The 20132-nt window shown below is 35.6% G+C and overlaps 1 protein-coding gene across 11 annotated transcripts in view; it reads left to right on the top strand.

Moving 5' to 3' along the window:
* The window catches only part of ANKRD28 (ankyrin repeat domain 28), a 208642-nt gene that overhangs the window by 37822 nt on the left and 150688 nt on the right, over positions 1-20132 (top strand). For 6 of the 11 annotated variants that reach the window (XR_013528648.1, XR_013528652.1, XR_013528651.1 and 3 more), the window contains exon 2: positions 6618-6684. The exons of 2 other annotated variants lie outside the window; for them this stretch is intronic. Coding sequence is in view for 3 of the 9 variants with exons in the window: in XM_035278350.3 (XP_035134241.1) it covers positions 6667-6684 (18 nt within the window). In the remaining 6 variants the exon portion in view is untranslated. Of the gene's footprint in view, positions 1-2603; positions 2673-6617; positions 6685-20132 lie in introns of those variants that run through there. 3 more of the 11 variants (XM_078354254.1, XM_078354253.1, XM_078354256.1) reach the window with 3 other exon arrangements.

Genomic DNA, 20132 nt, shown 5'->3' with positions numbered 1-20132 from the left:
GGGGCTATACTGATTATATTGCCACAAACATTTGAGTAAGAGTTATTCTTCACTCTCAAACTTGCCAATCATTATTTTAGTTTGACTTTAATTTTGGCATTCTGATGTAGACGAGAATACTTTGTTTTAATTTGGATTTTCCAGATTTCTAAAAAGATTGAATATATTTTGAAATATTTTTGACAAGTTTGTGAATTGCCTATTTTTTTCTTTGTATAATAGTGATAGATCTGTAGGTTATGAATATTGGTTTTTTTTATACCTCAGTCTGTGGCTAGTCTTTACTTTGTTTCAGGGGTCACTTATTCAGAACTTTCATAGTGTAATCATTCTTACTAATCTTTTCTGGGTTTTTCTCCCTTTTTTATGTTGTGTAAGAAACCATCAAGGTCTTAAGAAAATGTTGTTTCTTCTAAAAATTAGCAATTTTTACCCCTAGTTTTCTGAATGACCTAGAATTTATTTTTGTATATGATGTGTAGTTCAACCTTTTTTTTTTTTTTTTTTTTTTGCCCAAAATTGTCTCTTTACCCTTTGGTCTTCCATATAAAATTTTAAAACATTTTGGAGTGCCTTGAAAATTGTTGAGCATAACTGATATTCCATTGAGATTGTGGATTTAATTTGAAAAATTGGCATTGTACAGTATTGAGTCCAGAAAAGGTAGATGATTTCTTATGCAACAGCTGCTTCCAACCTCATGCCTATTGTCTGCCCGTGAATTTACTCCCATTTGCTGTCAGACAAAAATTGCATTTCTTTCTCTTCATTTAATCTTGCATACATGCCCCTCATTGGCAGAGACTATCTTTGAATCATTCAATAAAAAATTCTGGGAAGAGTGGTTTAAGCTTTCTGCCCCATGATGTAGAGAGTACTGGTAATTTTACAAGAGATAAACCAAGTATATACAAATTTGTTCTTAATTTTCTCTTCGTTTTAACACACAAGTTGGCTTATTTGATTGTTTTGTACTACACCTCAACCCTGAAATATCTTGGAGGTCTTTTTCAGTGGAATGTGCATTGAAAATTTTGCTGGTGGTTGCCAGTTGCACAGAGGTTCTATCAATTTATATTTCTTCCAGTCTGTCCTCCTGCATCCTAGTCAACTTTGTATCCTGCCCTCTTTATTAGGAATGCCTTTTAACAATGAGTTTAAACCAACTCCTTGTTCTGTAAGTCATTTTGACATAAGTGATACCTGATGGCAGATGTGCACATGGACGCATTCAGCACACCAATAATGTGTTTTTTTACTTTTAAACATTTTCCTTGTGCCCATTTTTAGGCCTGGGCCTTCTTAGTCATCAAATTATCAGAGCTAGTTTTTCCTAAGTTTTATTCTTTCTTTCTGATGATAAATAGAATTGTTTCTTAATTTCTTACTTTTGGATTGTTCTTTGCTGGTATATAGAAAAGCAACGGATTTTGTGAATTTCTTTTATATTCTGCAACTTTCGTTAATTCAGCAATTTGTTCATTAGCTCTGATAGCTTTTTTTTTGTAAAAAGTCTTGGCCTACCTTGGTGGCTTACACCTGTAGTCCCAGCACTTTGGGAGACCGAGGTGGGCAGATTGCTTAAGGTCAGGAGTTCAAGAGCAGCCTAGGCAACATGGTGAAACCCTGTCATTACCAAAAATACAAAAAACTAGCTGGCTGTGGTGGCACACGCCTATGGTCCCAGCTACTCAGGAGGCTGAGGTGGGAGGATTGCTTGAGACCAGGAGGCAGAGGTTACAGTGAGCTGAGATGGTGTCACTGCACTCCAGCTTGTGTGACAGAGTGAGACCCCGTCTCAAAATAAACAGAACAAAACATTCTTTATGATTTTCTATGCATTAAGATCATATCTGCAAATAGAGATGGTTTTTTGGTTTGTTTTACTACTTTCCAATTTGAGTGGCTTTTATTTCTTACTTATTCAATCTGGCTAGAACTTGTAGACCAGTATTGAATAAAAGTGGTGAAAGTGGCATCTTTGTATTGTTCCTTATCTTAGGAAGAAAGCATTGAGTTTTTCACCCTTAAGTATGATGTTAGGGTTGGGTTTTTAAATAGTCTTTATCATGGTAAAGAAGTTTCCTTCTCCTATGATGTTGAATGTTTTTATCATGAAAACATAATGGATTTTGTAAATGCTTTTTCTCTGCATCAGTTGAGATTATCATGTGTTTATTCCTTTCATCTTACTAATGTGATACATTAAATATTTTAAAGTGTTCAATCACCCTTGCATTCCTGGTATAAGCCCCATTTGGGCATGGTCTGTAATTGTTTTGATGTGCTGCTGAATTTGGTTTGCTAGTATTTTGTTGAAAATTTTCACATAATCTTAAGGGATATTAGTCTATTGTTTGTTTCCTCATGATGTCTTTTTGTAGTTTTGGTATCCGGTATCTAGTTTTGACTTCAAGAAATGTGGATATCCATTTGTCCTAGCACTATATTTCGAAGAGTATTTTAGTCCTCTTCTTTTATTTTGAGAAGAACTTATGTTAATTCTTTAAATTTTTGGTAGACTTCATCAGTGAAGCCATCTAGTCCTGGACTTTTCTTTGCTGGGAGGTTTTAATTCTTGATTCAGTATCTTCATTTGTTATAGCAGGGGTCCTGACCACCAGGCCACAGACGGTTCATGGCCCATCAGGAACCAGACTATAGAGCAGAAGGTGAGTGGCCTTCAAGCGAGCATTCCTGCCTGAGCTCTGCCTCCTGTCAGATCAGTGGCTGCATTAGATTCGCATAGGAACCCTATTGTAAACTGTGCATGCAAGGGATCTAGATTGTGTACTCCTTATGAGAATCTAATGCCTGATGAGTGGAGTTGGAACAGTTTCAGCCCTTCCCCACCCCCCGCCCCATGTAAAAATTGTCTTTCACAACACTGATCCCTGGTGCCAAAAAGCTTGGGGACCACTGTGTTACAGGACTGTTCAGTTTTCTATTTCTTGGGTCAGTTTTGATAGTTGTGTGGTTCCAGGAATTAGTTCGTTTTGTGTAAATAGGCTAATATGTTGGCATACAATTGTAATCTTAATAACAATACTAACCTTTTATAAGGTCAGTAGTAATATGCCTACTTTTGTTTTTATTTTAGTAATTTGAGTCTTTTGTCAGTCTAGCTAAAGGCTTATCGGTTTTGTTGATCTTTTCAAAGAACTAGCTATTTTTCATTGTAATTATTTTATTCTTTAGCTCCAGAATTTCTATTTTGTTCCCTTCTATTGAGTTCCATTTTTTAAATTGATATTCTCTAATTAGTAAGATAACATTCTGGTTTCCTTTAGTTCTTTGTCTAGGGTTTCCTTTAGTTCTGTGACCATATTTATGGCAGTTGATATAAAGTCTTTGTCTAGTAAATCTAGTGTCTGGCCTTCCTCTGGGACAGTTACTACTATTAATTTCTTTTTCTCTCGTGACTAGGTTATAGTTTGATCTTTATTTGCATGCCTCAAATGTTTTTGTTGGAAATTGGATATTTTGAATATTGTAGCTGGAGAGTCTTTTTCTCCCCGCTCCCTGAGGATTGTTATTGCTGCTTATTCTAGTGGTTGTTTGTTTAATGAATCTTTTAAAACTATTTTTGTAATGTCTGTGTTCTTCATAGTGTATGTCCACTGAATTCTCTGTTCATTCTCTTGGCACTCGGCTATGATTTGGCAGAGATTTTGCTAAATGCCTCAATCTACCCCCAATAACTCCCCCAAAAAGCCCAAACAGAAACAAACTCTCCTAGACTTTACAAATTGCTTCTGTGTTGTGGTACAGAATGCTCAGCCAAGCTGCTTACGGTTCTGCCCTAGTCTTCACTTCTTGCTTGCACATGAGAAATTGTTCATTACTGTTGTATGTTAAGGAAAGTCATAGAGGTAGACATACTGATGAAATGAGTGAGATATAGCCCCTGCCTTAAAGAAAATGCACGCTCTGTGGCAGACTGGGCCTTTACAATATTCGGATGTGTGTTTTTGGTTTTGGTTGTTTGGTTTTGGTTTTGTTTTCTTACAGAGATGGGGTTTTGCCGTGTTGCCCAGGCAGTTCTCAAACTCCTGAGCTCAAGTGATCCTCCCACCTTGGCCTCCCAAAGTGCTGGGATTACAGGTATGAGCCACTGTGCCCACCTCCTCCCTCTTTTTTAAGAGATAGGTTTTCAGATTTGTTTTAACTCTGATTATGTACAATCTGTGCATGAATTTATTCTCAGTTTGGGTCTACTCATATCTCTGTGTCTTGGATTATAAGACATTTTGGCTGTAACTTCTATAAATAAAAGATTGACTTATTTTCATATTGTATGTGAAAAGATACTCTAATACATTTTTCAGTTGTTTCATGTAACTTAAATGTTTGTTACTCAGCATCTAGTAGGTTAAATAGGGTAGTAAATAAAGGGCATCAAACATTTTTCCCTTTGAAATAACTTTATTTCTATAGAACAGAAAGACTTTAAGGCAGTCAAAGGAGGAAAAATAAAACTTTCTTACTTGAATTTTTCTGTGTAGTGTTTTTTTCCCATTGCAAATTATAGGTGAAGAGACACTATAGTATTTTTTATCCTTAGGCTCTTAAGGTGGTCTTAATGATGCCATTTTACAAATCAGGGAAAAGGAAATAGATGAGAGATTTTGTGTAAGTTTCATGAACTTAGCATATAAGTAGTTATTAACAAACAATGAGTAAATATTTGTGGAGGTAGGCTAGGCTAGGTGGCTTTGGTTAAAGTAAGAAAATAGAATTTTTATGTAAGATATGTACATTTTAGTTAATACAATAAAAGTCATTGCAATTGCATGTTGACTGACAAGGATCAAAAGCCACATAGTTTTTGAGGCAGCTTGTTCTGGTAAATGCTATAGTAACAGAAGGCTGTTTTCAATTGGAATTTTGCTCATGATAGTGTTTTGAACTTGTTAATATAACAAGATTAAAACATAATTATGAAAACCTGTAAAGCCTCCTTTTTTTTTTTTGAAACCATTGTTTAAAATACATGACTCAAGGAAGACATTACCTTTGTAAATAGACTTACTCAAGAAATTAATTTTCTTTTGTATTTGCTGCCACCATATGGCAGACTAATTCTATTACCATTTCTGTTACATGCTGTAGAACACATACTAAAAATAGTATACCTTTAATATTTTCAGATGAAGTTTATTTGTTCATAAATAATTTTGACAAAAGAAGAAATAACAAATTTTTATGTTTGGAACTATAGCTATCCTTCCTCCAACAGAGTGGATAGGATAGTTTGTATCTTCTAACGTTTTAGAAGGCATTACCACAACAGTAATTACTATAACAAAGATGGTTCTTTGTCATAGCAGTGATGACAATTTTTTCAGAACAATAAGAAATGTGTGGGTGGGTGCAGTGGCTCACTCATGTAACCCTAGCACTTTGGGAGACCAAAACAGAAGGATCGCTTGAGCCCAGGAGTTTGAGACCAGCGTGGGCAACATAATGAGACCCCATCTCTACAAAAATAATTTGAAAATTAACTGGGTGAGGTGATGCACACCTGTGGTCCCAACTACTCAGGAGGCTGAGGTGATAGGATCACTTGAACCCAGGAGGTTGAAGCTACATTTTGCACCACTGTACTCGAGCCTGGGTGATAGCACAAGATCTTGTCTCAAAAGAAAAGAAAGACAAAAGAAATGTGGTTGGCAGCACACTTTTATGTAGGGAATGTAATTCTGACATTTGTTCTTTGTAGGTCATTGCACATGAGGATTATGGCTCCATAATTTTTTAGGCCTAATTTGATTTATATGAAGATAAGCCATTTCACTAAAATTAACTGGTGGGAATTTTATTTTTTATCCTGGGACAAGTATTGTATAAGAATATGTAATACTCTTTATTATATAAGAATTTAAAAATAGAAGCAACCCACTTACTCTTAGGAAATATGTTAAATACAGTATTTTTGAATGGAATGTCATGTTCAAGGTGTTGTAGAAGAATATTTAAGGACATGGGTAAGGTCCACATTAAGTGGGGAGTGATGGAGAGAAGCAAGTTACTAAATAATATGTATATATTCTCCTATACATTAAAAAAGTATGTGTATGTATATATATAATTACCAGAGTTTTCTTTGAGAGAGATTACAGTGATTTCTTAAATTTTATGTATTACTGAAATGAGTTTGTTGTACATATTCAAAAAATGTGTAGATCAAATATTTTAAACCTTCTGTAGGCAGTTTCTTAAGATATCCTCATGGATAAATAATTACTGATTAGTAAGTAGCTGAATATGTTATTAGTGAATACGTTTGAAAAGTTGGGTGTGTGTGTGTGTGTAAGATTTATGCGGATGACTTCTTGCTAGCAATTCTAATAAACCAATACCACTTTTTACGTCTCTTCTGGGAAGCCAATCCTGTTTAATATATAAAGAAAGCCTTTAAAAATGTTTTGTTACACAGATTAGTATTTTTTTTCATAGAAGGAAAAAAGTGAATTCTGAATTAATAAAATCCAAAGTAAGTTTCTGAATATTAGCTAATAATTCCATGTTTTCTTAAGGTACTGATTTTTTATAACATAGCTCTTAATTTCTAGGATCAGCATATTCTTTCTTTTGATATCTGTTTTCTGCTACAGGCTTGTGATTGGAATTGAAACAGTACAACTGCCTCCAGAGGAAAATAGTATGGGAATTCCTATTATGGTAGGTTATTTTCTAGTAGTCTCTTCCAGTAATATAGGCAGTTCTTGTAATTTATCAGTTTGTTGCCATTTAAGCCTCTTTGTAACTTAGCTTTCATACATAACTGTATGTGAGCAAATACTTAGTGTCAGCCAAAAAGTCCTTTATTGTAGAAACATTTATAGTAGTAGTAGGCCCTGTGTTAGTGGAAAACTTAGTATAGCAGTTTAATCATTCAAATAGATTTTCAGTGGAGGGAGCTTATAAATATAATTTAAGATCTCTGTCAAGGAGAAGAAAATATTAAACGGCCAAAAATAACAGTATTGCAACTAGTTTTATTTTGTCCTGAAATACTAATAAATTACTAGAGGTTTTCAAACTTTGGTTTAACTGTATACATCATTTTGCTCATAGCTCATTCTCTTACATGTTAAATGATTGTGATGCACACTTTAAATATTAACAGCTATTCAATATAATCACTAGAGAATCTCATTATTTGAGTGACTCCCGTTTTTTTAATAAAAGTAGTTTTTTAAGAAAATCTCATAAACTCCAGGTATGTTGGACTGCAGGTACTAGTGAAGATAGTATAAGCTTGTTTGATATCGTTGTTAGTATTTATTAGGCTTATTTCAGATTCAAACTTTTTTTTTATTTTTTTCATATTTTTTATTTTTTCATATTCAAACATACGGAAATTTTTTTTAGAGTACAAAAGGAGAAAATTATGGTCTAGTAATTGACTGTTTTGCCATTATCAAGGTACAGTATGCTGTACTTTTTGTTAAATATCTTATGATCCCAAACAGTAATACCGTTTGATATCAAGTAGACTTGATTATTATAAAGTTGCTTCAGAACAACAACAACAAAAAATCATCCTTACTGGGTTTTTGTAATAGTATATTTTTAGTTTTATTAAAAGTTTTGGGGTTTTTCTTGTTTTTCCTTTGTAACAAGGTCTCACTGTTGCCTAGACTGGAGTGCAGTGGTATGATGAGGGCTCACTGCAGCGTCAACCTGCTGAGCTCAAGCGCTCCTCCTACCGCAGCCTCCTGAGTAGCTGGGACTACAGGAACATGCCACTATGCCCGGCTAATTTTTGTATTTTTAGTAGAGATGGGGTTTCACATGTTGCCCATGCCACTGTAATATTTCACGTTTCAGGCTGTTCTTGAACCTCTGGGCTCAAGTGAACTGTTCACCTCAGCCTTTCAAAGTGCTGGGATTACATGTGTGAGCCATTGTATTGAACTTTTTAATTTTTTCTAAAGGAGGTGATTAAAAAGCTGTTTTGTTGAAAACTGAAGATTTTATTCATCTATTTTCTAATATGTTAGGAGTAGATTATTAGAAACACACTGTTTGCCTGGTTGTTTCTTCAAATTGGAGTGAATATGATCACATTCAAGATTCATGTTCTCTTTAGAAATTCTGAAATCTTTATGAAATATCTGATTGTGAATCTTTACCTCGCCCTTTTCAGGAGGTCTAGATTACATACCAAATGACCACCTTTTTAAAAAGTACATAGGTTGACTTGTGTGTGATGGCTGTTGGTAACCAGAGTTCCATTGGAAATTCACCCCCTCACACACTTTTATAAACCATTTTTTATCCTGTGCCTTAATAAAGGCTTTGGATGAATTTGAACAATGTTCCTATCTTAATTCTGTTCTCAACCAAGCATTTAGATAATTGGTAGCAAGATAGAAAAACAAACAAAAAATGCCAACTTAATACAGTAAGAGTAAGATTTTATTAAGAAAATGGTAACAAACAGCAGATACCCTCAATATTATATAGCCAGTTTACTTTTTCTTCCTGGAATGTGTGTTGGAGAAAAGGCAGAGTCACAAATCATTTAGCTAATTTTGCTGTTAATACCTGTATACATTGTAATTATCATCTTTTACCACTGGATGGTGCTTTTGCATTGGTTACTCCAAACCCTTTCTGAATTTACGTAAGGGTACCATTTGAAAATTCATTTTCAAAACAATGAAATTAAGATATTGGTATAGTTTAGTCATACAAATAGGCAAATTCAAATGAGTAAAAGTATCACTTATGATATACAAATTAAGTTTTTGGGTTTTGTTTAAAAAAAAATTCCTCTATGTGAATGAAATTGGTTAAGAGCTAAGTGTGCCTGTATTTTCTAATCTTTTGTTGTTTATAAAGACGCAGTCTCCTTAATGTTGCCCAGGCTGGCCTCAGACTCATGGGCTAAGTAATTCTCCCATCTCAGCATCCTGAGTAGCTGAGACTATAGGTATACACAACTGTGCCCAGCTCTATGATGCCATCTTTGATTATTACCTTAGAAACATTTTATTGTTGTTTTTGGCTTTTTTTTCTTTTGCCAGAGTGTCCCAGGCTAGAGTGCAGTGGCGTAATCTTGGCTCACTGCAACCTCAGCCTCCTGGGTTCAAGCGATTCTCCCACCTTCAAGTGATTGTACCACCTCAGACTCCCGAGTAGCTGAGACTGTAGGTGCACACCACCATGCCTGGCAAATTTTTGTATTTTTAGCAGAGATGGGGTTTCGCTATGTTGGCCCGGCTAGTATTGAGCTCCTGACCTCAAGTGATCCACCCACCTCAGCCTCCCAAAGGAGAATTGGGATTACAGGCAAGAGCTACCACGCCTGGCTTAAAACGTTTTAAATGTATTGATTTTTTTAGGTGGTACTATCATTTACATGGGATCTATAGAAAGCCACAATTTCTTAATTTATAAGGTTAAAATAAAGGTTTTTAAAGTTGTCTCTGATGATTATTTTCTCCTATTCAGTAGCTGTTCAAACTCCTTTACCTGAAGCCCTTTTATTTCATAAGTATTATTTTCAAATTCTGTTTTTTCAGCTACCAAATGACTTTTTGTTAGGTATCTTACTTAAATGAGTTGAGTACTTAGGTCTGTAGAGTTTATTTGTGATTGTAACAGATTATGGAGCTCTTAATTCAGGGAAATAATCTTCTCTAATAAAGCATTCTCTTTTTCTTTTAAAGATCAAAATAAACAGACTCCAGAACATCAATGTTTTTTAACAACTTACTCTGAGGCCTTGTTTCTCCAGTCTGGTCTGCTGTTATTTCCTTTTCTATTCTTTGAAGGGTTATTTAGATAAAAATAAAGTCATAAAAACAAGCATCTTAAACTACCCTTTTCTGTAGTCTGCTCTTCACTTGCTACTTTATAGCTTTTGAGTTAAGAATTTAGAGGGATTGTAGTTCAGCAAGTTTAAAGTCATAGTAGACTTGGTCTGCCTTTGAGGCTCGAGCTTATAGGAGTTATGGATTAAATGACTGGCTTTGCAGATTTGCTTCTTGGCAGTGAGTCTTCACACAGGCAGTGTTTAAGATTTAGTCTTAACTCTTAGAATGTGAACTTTGTCATGTAACCACTCTAGACCTTATTTTTCTTAACCTATAAAGTAGTAATTTTGTTTAGCAAATCAGGATCCTGGCTAAGGACAATATTACTTACGGGGGATAAAAAGGAGAAGAGAACAAATTACTCATAATCTTGCCACTGACCTAACTCATCTAGTGTTGATGCTAAAAATGAAAAAGGGAAAAAAAACCTCTTCTATTTAACACAATTAAGATTATTTTATATATACTGCAGTGTTGTATTCTATATAACATTTTTTAGTGTATCTCATGTTTTAGAAATTCTTCAAAGATTTTATTTTTAAGTATTAGATACAGTTTCACTGTGTGAAATATAAAATCATTTTATTCAACATTTAAATATTCAATCTTTTGTTATAAATAATACCTCACTAAAATCTTGATATGTAAATTTTTATAGGCCTCACATTGTTTTCTTATGTCTACATTCTTGCAAGTAGAAATGCTAGCTTGAAATTTGAAAGACTTATCAATGATATTGATAGCTGTTGGCAGGTTTCTTTTCCCCCTGGAGAAGTTATCCTAGTTTACTGTTTCACCATCCTACATGGCCTGTGGGTTAAACTAATTGTGATAGCCTGCTAACTGTTTTCTTTGCCTTTAGTATCACCTTATTTTTAGGTCATCCTTGACATTGTACCAACAGTGAGTTCTTTAAGATAGAAGTTTTATTTTGTAACTTTTTGGCTTAGAATTCTGTAAGCTAAAGTGTATTTATTTACTTTGTGTCAGTCAATACCCTTCATGGTTTGGCTGCTGTCTAATTTTCCACCTTATTTTATGCAAACCTATACATTTTGTGGATGAAGAGGTGGGAGGGGCATGTGCTAGACAGAAGGAACAGCGTATGTAAGGGCATAGCTGCATGAAGTGGCATGTTACATTTAAATTGCAACAAGCGCATTGATGTATGTGAAACTTGCAGGGTAGCAGAATTCTTCAGTATAATGTACTAGAACAAAATTTAGTTGACTAAATAAAAGTAGACAACATTTTATCTGTGATTTAGAAAAGTAACCGGTAGCATAGCAATTCTCCTGATAGAGAATTGTTAATCAGGACTTTTGGTTACAAACAACAGAAATCCAACTCAAATTGGCTTCAATGCAAAAGTATATTTACTGGCCAGGCAAGCAGAGCTAGGTCTAGGACTTGGTGACAGTGGGTTTCCCATCCTCCCCCATTCTTTCTTTCCTTCAATGAGCAGTTTTTGCTTACTGGGACTGTGTTCTCACAATCCCAAAAGGAAAGAGAGTATCTTTCCCTGGTAGCCTTGGCAAGAAAGTGAACTCCTCAGGAAGACATTGTTTAGTTTCAGTCATGTGTTCCTTCCTGACCTAGACATGTGGCTAGGGATGGGTGGTACTCTGGTCAGGCGTGGGTTTCTTATATGTCTCAGGACCAGAGGCTGTCCTTAAAGGAAAGGATTCGTATGAGAGTACCTGTGTCTGCTGCAAGGATGTATGGAACTTAGAAGGAGAGTCAACAGTTGAGAGACTAGTTAGGAGGTAGTTATGATAGCTTGGGTGAGAACTGAAGTGAGTTTGAATTAGGTCACCTGGAAGAGAGTTTAGGAAGACTATGTAAAATGTGTAGAACTTGGTGACTGACTAAAAGTGGAAGATGAAGTAAGGGAAGGCTACTGTGTGTTGGGCTACCATGGTGATGGCATTACTATTAACCAACATGAGAATTCAGAAAAAGAATGCTTTGGGGAAGTGGACTACAGATGATAAGTAGAATTTTGCCATGAGATTGTCCAGAAAGAGATTAAAAGCAGCTGGAGAAAAACAAAAAACAGTATTTTAAGCTATAGAAGAAAAGCCAAGTGAAAGGGACCAGAAAAACAGGTGAAAATATTATGAAAGCAACAAGAAGATAGTTTAATAAAAGTCGTTGCTGCCCAATATTGTAGCATAGTTGAGAACAATGATGATTTTGTAATAAGTTATCATTGGTGGCCTTGTATCAATTTCATTTGATTGCTGGAAAGCTAGATTGCAGTGGGTTGAAACAATTAAAAACAAACAAAAGGAGTGCTGGTTTGGTAAAGCAGCAGGAAAGCTTTCTATAGGACAAAATAAAGGAACAGAAGTTTAAACCAAAGCTCTGTAAGAAAGGAATCAGAATTGAAAAAGTAAGGACTGTAATAAGATAGGTATGGCCTTGAATGAACCTTTTCCTCTACAACTCTGAGGTCTTCCCATTAGACTGCAAAGTCATGAAGATGTGACACCTGACATGAAATAAGTGTTTAATAAATGAAAGATGACTGTTGAATAAATGAAAGATCATAGGGAAAAAATTGAAAATACAAATATATTTGGAGATAAAGCAGAGGAAAGTTGACAGGATTCATCTTTGTTTGCTGTTTCTCTTCTCTGAGGTAGAAAGCCAGGGGATAAGGCCTCTCTAACTTACCTTAAAGCATTGCTGTGAGGAACCAATGGGAGGATTGATATGAAAACATTCTTAAAATAGGAGGTATTGGTCAAATGGAAGGAAGTAATACTTATATTTCTGGCATTTTAAATTCGAATAGGACTTCAAATCAGTTGATATTTGGGTATTGGTCAAATGGAAGGAAGTAATACTTACATTTCTGGCATATTAATTTTGAATAGGACTTCAAATCATTTGATACTTGGTTCTCACCAGCTCAAAAACCCCATTTCCTTCCTTAACAACTGCTAATTTAACTTCTCTTAGGTATGTGATGTGTGGGAAGAGCCAAGCTTTGGAGACAGATGGGTCTGGGTTAGAATCCAGCTTTCCCTACTGCTTAGCCTTGTGCTTTTCAGTATTTGATTTGTCCAACTCAGATTTTTATTTGTTAAATAGGGATTAAAAACTAGTGTGCAGGTATGTTGTTACCGGTAAGTGAATGCACACAAAGTGCCTACAACCATAGTAGCTCTTCAAGCTACCTGGGATGTTCATCCCTGCCCCATATGAGCAGCCAACCTTGTTATGCCTTCAGACTCAAAAATGCCAGATAAAACTATTATCTTATATTGAAACATTTCATCTTTCTCTTGGTTATTATTCATCGATTTCGCTTTTTATCTCTAAAACTGTGTGTTTGTCTTCACAGTGACTTCAAATATTTTAAAGTTATGTTCTCCCTGGCCCCTTTTAAAACAACATCTTCAGCTTTATCAACCCTTTGTGAAATGGTTTCTAGATTATGCATTATACTAGCTGCCCTTCCTGAATGTGTTCTAGTTTCATTACTCTAGTGGTAGTCTGCCTGGTGTCTAGTAATTAGCCTTGCTTTTCATAGAGAAGGAAAATGAGATTAATAGGAAACATTTTGAAGATAAAACTGTCATTTTAACAGGTCAAAATGAAGCTGTATTTTACTATTTCATATTCTAAAGTATTTTCTTATGTTTGACATTTTTCTGATATGTCCATGCATTTATAAAATGATTTCCTTTAGTATTTTAAGATGAATTACTGATTGATTTTTTTCCCTTTAAAAAAGTCTAGAGCCTGCAAAATGTCTCCTAGTACGAATGTGTTGTGATTAATTCATAATGGTGGCAAAATTAAACTACTATAAGAAAATGTCAAGGTTGAATTTTTCTGTGTAATACATAGCATACTGTTGGTTGTCTACTGACTGGCGATTACCCTCTTCCTTCTTGCATGCTTACCCCCAGTTTTGTTTATATGTACATGTCTGTCACACATGACTTGGGGAAACCCTGAATATTTTGAGCTAATCAGGGTAATGCTATTCTGCCTAGTAGTGATTTGTTAGGGAGTGGACATGTGATCAAAGCCTGGCCCTTTGCATGTCAGGGAAAGTTGGCTTGTGGGGCTTCTAGGAGTCTTCCTTATACCTAAAAAGGAAGACATGGAAGGATATTCGCACTTCCACTGCATGACAATATGTGTTTAATAGGATGCCATGAAGTGTGACAGTTAACATGTGGCTGTGAAGGGAGTTGTCCTAAGGTCCTTAGTGAGTCTGACAGAGGAAAAAGCTGAAAGGCGCCTAGATCACATGTAATGGCATTGGATAACTGATTCAATTACTCTAAGGCCTCTTTATTTTCATTCTTGATGTTTGTGATGATAATCCCTTTGTTTAAGCCAGTTGAGAGTAATATGTTATTTTATAAATTTTTTTAAAATTTAGGATAGCCCTAATATTAACAAATGTATTTAATATTCTGTTACATAGAAAGTAGACACTTGTGGCCAGGCATGGTGGCTCACACCTATAATCCCAGCACTTTAGGAGATCGAAGTGGACAGATCACGAGGTCAGGAGTTCAAGACCAGCCTGACCAACATGGTAAAACCCCATCTCTACTAAAAACATAAAAATTAGCTGGGCATGGTGTCCCTCACCTGTAATCCCAGCTACTCAGGAGACTGAGGCAGGAGAATCGCTTGAACCCGGGAGGCAGAGGTTGCAGTGAGCCGATGGCGCCATTGCACTCAAGCCTGGGCTACAGAGCAAGACTGTCTGAAAAAAAAAAAGAAAGAAAGTAGACACATGTGGAAGGTCCATTAAGATGTCATGATGTGGCTCATGCCTATAATCCTAACACTTTGGAAGGCTGAGGTGGGCAGATCACCTGAGGTCCAGGAGTTCAATAGCAGCCTGGCCAAAATAGTGAAACCTTGACAGGAGAATCGCTTGAACCTGGGAGGGGGAGGTTACAGTGAGCTGAGACCACGCCACTGCACTCCATCCTGGGTGACAGAGTGAGACTGTCTCAAGAAACTAAAATGTGATGATAGCAGCAGTGGTAGTAGAGTGGTGAATATAGCTGCCTTTTAAGAGGTCATGATGAGCCTGTAATTTTAAGATCAGCTATATTAAGTTGAAAGTTTTTTAAGTGTTCTTACAATACTGAATGTTCTAAATATAAAACACAGATGCACACAAAAAAGTTCTACAATACATTTACTGATAGCAGATTTCACAACCTGGTTAGGAATGAGCTACTTATCAATTCTTACGGGAGCCTCTTCTTCCCATTTAAGAAGTTCAAAATTGTCTGTCACTAAAGGAGCTGACATTCTTTTACTCTGAATTAACATGTTTACAAGCATGGCTTTTAAAAAGTTTATCAAAGGCATGAAAATTTATGTATAAAAGAAACACCACAGCTAAAGCACATTAGAAAGATACCTTCCTTCTTTCAACAGTAGAAGTTGCTATGTAAAATTACAGAACTCTTTGATGAAAGGAACTAAAGTATATGAAAAACGTTCTAACTCTCTGAGTCATTACTTGAATTTAAAAATAGCTCTGGTCAGTATTTTTGTCTCCACTCCAATATGGTTCAGAAAGACATGAATCATTTTTGTTTTTTAGTATTTCCCAAACGATAGCCACTTTGAAACGGAAGTGATGTATGCAATTGGGTTCAGTTTGTTTGTGAAATAATGAATGTGTACTTCAGATACTAATCTTACTATACTTTTGGGAATTCCTTGGACATCTCACATAATTATTGCTTATAAAGGTAAACATTGTGTAACCATAGCAACTTATTTTTTAAACTGTAAATTTTCTCCCTTTAGCTTTTAAAGTGCAGTAATTTCATACTGCATTTACTCTGGCATCACCACATTGTAAAAACCAGAATGAATTGCATGTAATCTTTCCTCAGTCTTTTTTTAAGAAGGGCAAAAATTCAGCCTGTTTAAAATAAAAATTTTACATTCAACTGATTTGTAATATGAGGGCTAAATTGTCTTTGATATAGTTGCTGAACAATAATGAACTTTGCAAATAATAATGTAGTTAAATATCAGAGAATGTGTTTATCCTGGTCCTAATAGAACATAAGTCATATGTCAGGGATACTACTAGTCACATATCTTCGGTAAAAATTTTACCAATAATATTGACTAGGATATTTTAAAAAGTAACACAACTTTTTAAAAAAGACCTCTAAAATTATGAGTCCTTTAGCTTAATTTCAAACTACTTCTCAAGGTAATCAAAATTATGAAGAAAATAACCTAACTTTTAAAAGCATGACTTAAATACAGTACTACATACTTGCTAGCAGAGTAGTTTTTCTCCCTTTCTTCCTTAGTTTTGCCATATTAGATGTATTCTAGAAAACTAACCTGTGTTAATTTGGCTTGTTGAAATTTTTTGCTTATATTCTTTTGGAAGGAAATACTTAAGACTGAAATCTCAAAGTAGTCATTTGAATATTAATTTTAACCTTAAGTTCATATGTGTAACTTTTGAATCTACGTTTATTCAGAAAAGTCAGTGAAACTTCGTGTTTTCCTAAGTACTTGTATATTGGGAGGAGTAAAGAGAGCAACGTCAGCATTCTTCTAGTCCCCCATTACAGTGTTAAAATGTTACTAGTCTGCCTATCTATAAAAACCTTTTTTCCTTTGAGGTATGTACCGTTTGGCTAGGTGATCCTTTTATTTCTTGTTGCTGTCATCTGTCAAATCTTGTTCCCCAGTTCTACATCTGGATCATGTTTGTCTTTCATCAGGTGACTTCATTTCTTTGTAGATGGCGTTTTGGACATACTTAACTATTTAACAACCTCTACACAGCGGTCATCTCTACTTGGCTGTAACCACCTCCACTTGGCTCTAACCACTTCAGTGACCACATCCTACAACTTGTGTCCTCTGCTGCAATTATCTTTGCTTCTCTATGTTTGTTCTTTTTATTTATTTATTTATTTTTTTTTGAGATGGAGTTTCGCTCTTGTTACCCAGGCTGGAGTGCAATGGTGCGATCTCGGCTCACCGCAACTTCCGCCTCCCAGGTTCAAGCAATTCTCCTGCCTCAGCCTCCTGAGTAGCTGGTATTACAGGCACGCGCCACCATGCCCAGCTAATTTTTTGTATTTTTAGTAGAGATGGGGTTTCACCATGTTGACCAGGATGGTCTTGATCTCTTGACCTCGTGATCTACCCACCCCGGCCTCCCAAAGTGCTGGGATTACATCCTAGACACCATGAGCGATTGCTTTTAGCTGCTCAGCACTCATTCATACTCATTTTCAACTTAATTCTTTTTCTTCTACCTGTTAACTTACCCACATCAACCCTTCTTGTTTCAAAGGAAGATTCCCTTTTCATAAGCGAATTTTTCTACCTCGAAACCACCCTCCTTTCCTGCATCTTTGTGATTTTCCTTCATCAGTTATTCCTTTTCTTTTCTACACCTTTACCTTTCCTTTCTGATAGACAAGTTCTTTAGCCATCAACAATGTTAATCTTGATTAAAAAAAGAAAGCTTTTTAAAAATCTTTTTTTGGCAATTGCCTAATTCCTTCTTCACAGTCAAACTTCTGTAAAAACTTATCTCTGGTCACTACCATAGCCATTTCTTTTATCAATCAACATCTTAACAGAGAAAAGGGACATAAACTTAAAATACTAAAACTGAAAAGAACTGGAAAAATCATTTGATCAGTTTCATTTTTTTTTAACAGTAAAATGAAGATACTTTTAAAAAGTACAGATAGGTAGCTGACTTCTGTTAACTTCAACTTATGAAACCTATACGGAACCCTAATGTATGTGAGAAGGCCCCTGAAATGATTAGGAAAAGTCAACTAAGTCCTAATGTTATTGTATGGCAAAGTGGTGTAACAGTGTATTGACTCTGGGCCACCATAAAAACCCAAACCACGTACTTTTCCTTAAGACAGTAATAAAGCATATTTTAGATTTCTATCTAGAAGAGTTAAATTTAAAAAAAAAAAAATTGGTCCTGGCTGGGCACGGTGGCTCACGCCTAAAATCCCAGCACTTTGGGAGGCCGAGGAGGATGGATCACAAGGTCAAGAGATCGAGACCATCCTGGTCAACAAGGTGAAACCCCATCTCTACTAAAAATACAAAAATTAGCCGGGCATGGTGGTACGCGCCTGTAGTCCCAGCTACTCGGGAGGCTGAGGCAGGAGAATTGCTTGAACCCAGAAGGCGGAGGTTGCGGTGAGCCGAGATCAAGCCATTGCACTCCAGTCTGGGTAACAACAGCGAAACTTCGAAACTTCATCTCAAAAAAAAATTGGTCCTGTATTATACAAAAGGATAGTCACTAGCCAAATGTAGCTAGCTAATGTAACTCAGGAACTAAGTTCTTAATTTTGTTTCATTTTAATTTTAAGTTAAAAATGCTTATTGGAAAACTTTTCAGTGTGTTTGGAACAACTTGTGTAAATGTATCTACTTCCTCAACTGTAAATTTTATGAAATCTGAATACAGATCAGTTATATCCAATGAAAACTTAGTGTTTGTGTTGTGATATGCTGCAAGTGTAAAATGCACAACAAAATTTGAAGATTTTGTTAAAAATGTAAAATATCTGATACCTTTATATTGATTGCAAGTTGAAATAATATTTTGGATATGGTGGGTTACATAAAATCTTGTTAAAATTAATTTTACCTGATTTTTTTTTACCTTTTAAAAATGTATTTACTACAAAATTTAAAACTACATATATGGCTGTCCTTATATTGCTGTTAGACCATATAGATCTAAGCTTTGGGTAGCTTAACAATTATGTTTTAAATGATAGTTTAACATCTTCAACCATTTTCTGAAAAATGTGATACAGTTTTTATATGGAATGTTTAACTAGCAGACCATTGATTTCTTTGACAAAGCACTTTCCTATAAATAGAAGAAAAATAACAATGAGTTTTATGGATAGTTGTGTTATAATATCATTTTTTTCCAGCGGCGAGATCTAAGTATAAAAATCCAATTTTTAAGAGAATGGATAGTTAGGTATCTGTATATGTCAGTTAAAATTAATATGCTACACTCTTTCCTGTGATGGACTTGGTGGCAAGTATAGTCTATATCACGGCCTTCAATATATACTGTCTTTTAGTATCTTTTGTGTCTTTATCTTCTACTGGTTAGATTTTTGTGTTTATGGCGTGATACCCTATTTAAGTTACATAAGGAGTTTGAAAATAATATATGATACCTTATAATTCTCTGCCATGGTATGTATAGTAGAGAGATGGATATTTAGTGTTTGTTGAATCAGTGCTGTGGTATTTTTGGTGAATGTTTTAAAAAGTAAGATATTCTTGGCCGGGCACAGCAGCTCATGCCTGTAATCCCAGCACTTTAGGAGGCTAAGGTGGGAAGATCACTTGAGGTCAGGAGTTCAAGACCAGCTTGGCCAACATGGTGAAACCCCATCTCTACTAAAAATACAAAAATTAGCTGGCACCTGTAATCCCAGCTACTTGGGAGGCTGAAGCAGGAGAATCACTTGAACCTGAGAAGTGGAGGTTACAGTGAGCCAAGATGGCACCACTGCACTTCAGCCTAGGTGACTAAGCAAGACTGTCTTAGGGAAAAAAAGTAAGGTATTCTTGCTGAAAATTTTTAGATAATTTCAATGTACTGGACTGTGTAGAAATGAGCCAGATCTCACCATTCTTCATAAACTTTTTAATATTCACCTAGTTGTAGGCAACTTTGGGATTATTAACATTTCTTTTTGAAATCATGAAGGTAGATGCTAAGGTATGGGCTCTGTATTACAATTTAAAACAGACTTTGAGAACTTGAAATGGACCTTAGATAATGATATAACAAGTCATATTCTTTATTTATTTTTTTTTTTTTTAATTTTTACTTTTTTTGAGATGGAGTCTTGCTCTGTCACCCAGACTGGCGTGCAGTGGTACAGTCTTGGCTCACTGCAACCTCCACCTCCCCGGTTCAAGCGATTCTCCTGTCTCCGCCTCCTGAGTAGCTGGGATTACAGGCACACGCTACCATGCCTAGGTGATTTTTGTATTTTTAGTAGAAACAGCGTTTCACCAGGTTGGTCAGGCTAGTCTTGAACTTCTGACCTCATAATCCGCCTGCCTCAGCCTCCCAAAGTGCTGGTATGATGGATGTTACATTGGAGAGCCATTTGAGACGTTGATTACCACTTGTGGAAGTTTGTTTTGCAGATCCTGACTTAGTGACAGATGAATGAAATACATTTTTATATACCAGAGTACAGTGAATTTGAGAGGGTTAGGGAGATTGTTAACTGCTTTTAGAGGGTA

Source organism: Callithrix jacchus, chromosome 17, assembly GCF_049354715.1.
Source record: "Callithrix jacchus isolate 240 chromosome 17, calJac240_pri, whole genome shotgun sequence".
Classification (NCBI taxonomy): Eukaryota; Metazoa; Chordata; class Mammalia; order Primates; family Cebidae; genus Callithrix; species Callithrix jacchus.
Note: the sequence above shows the minus strand (reverse complement) of the source record. Positions and strands in the feature narration are given on the sequence as shown.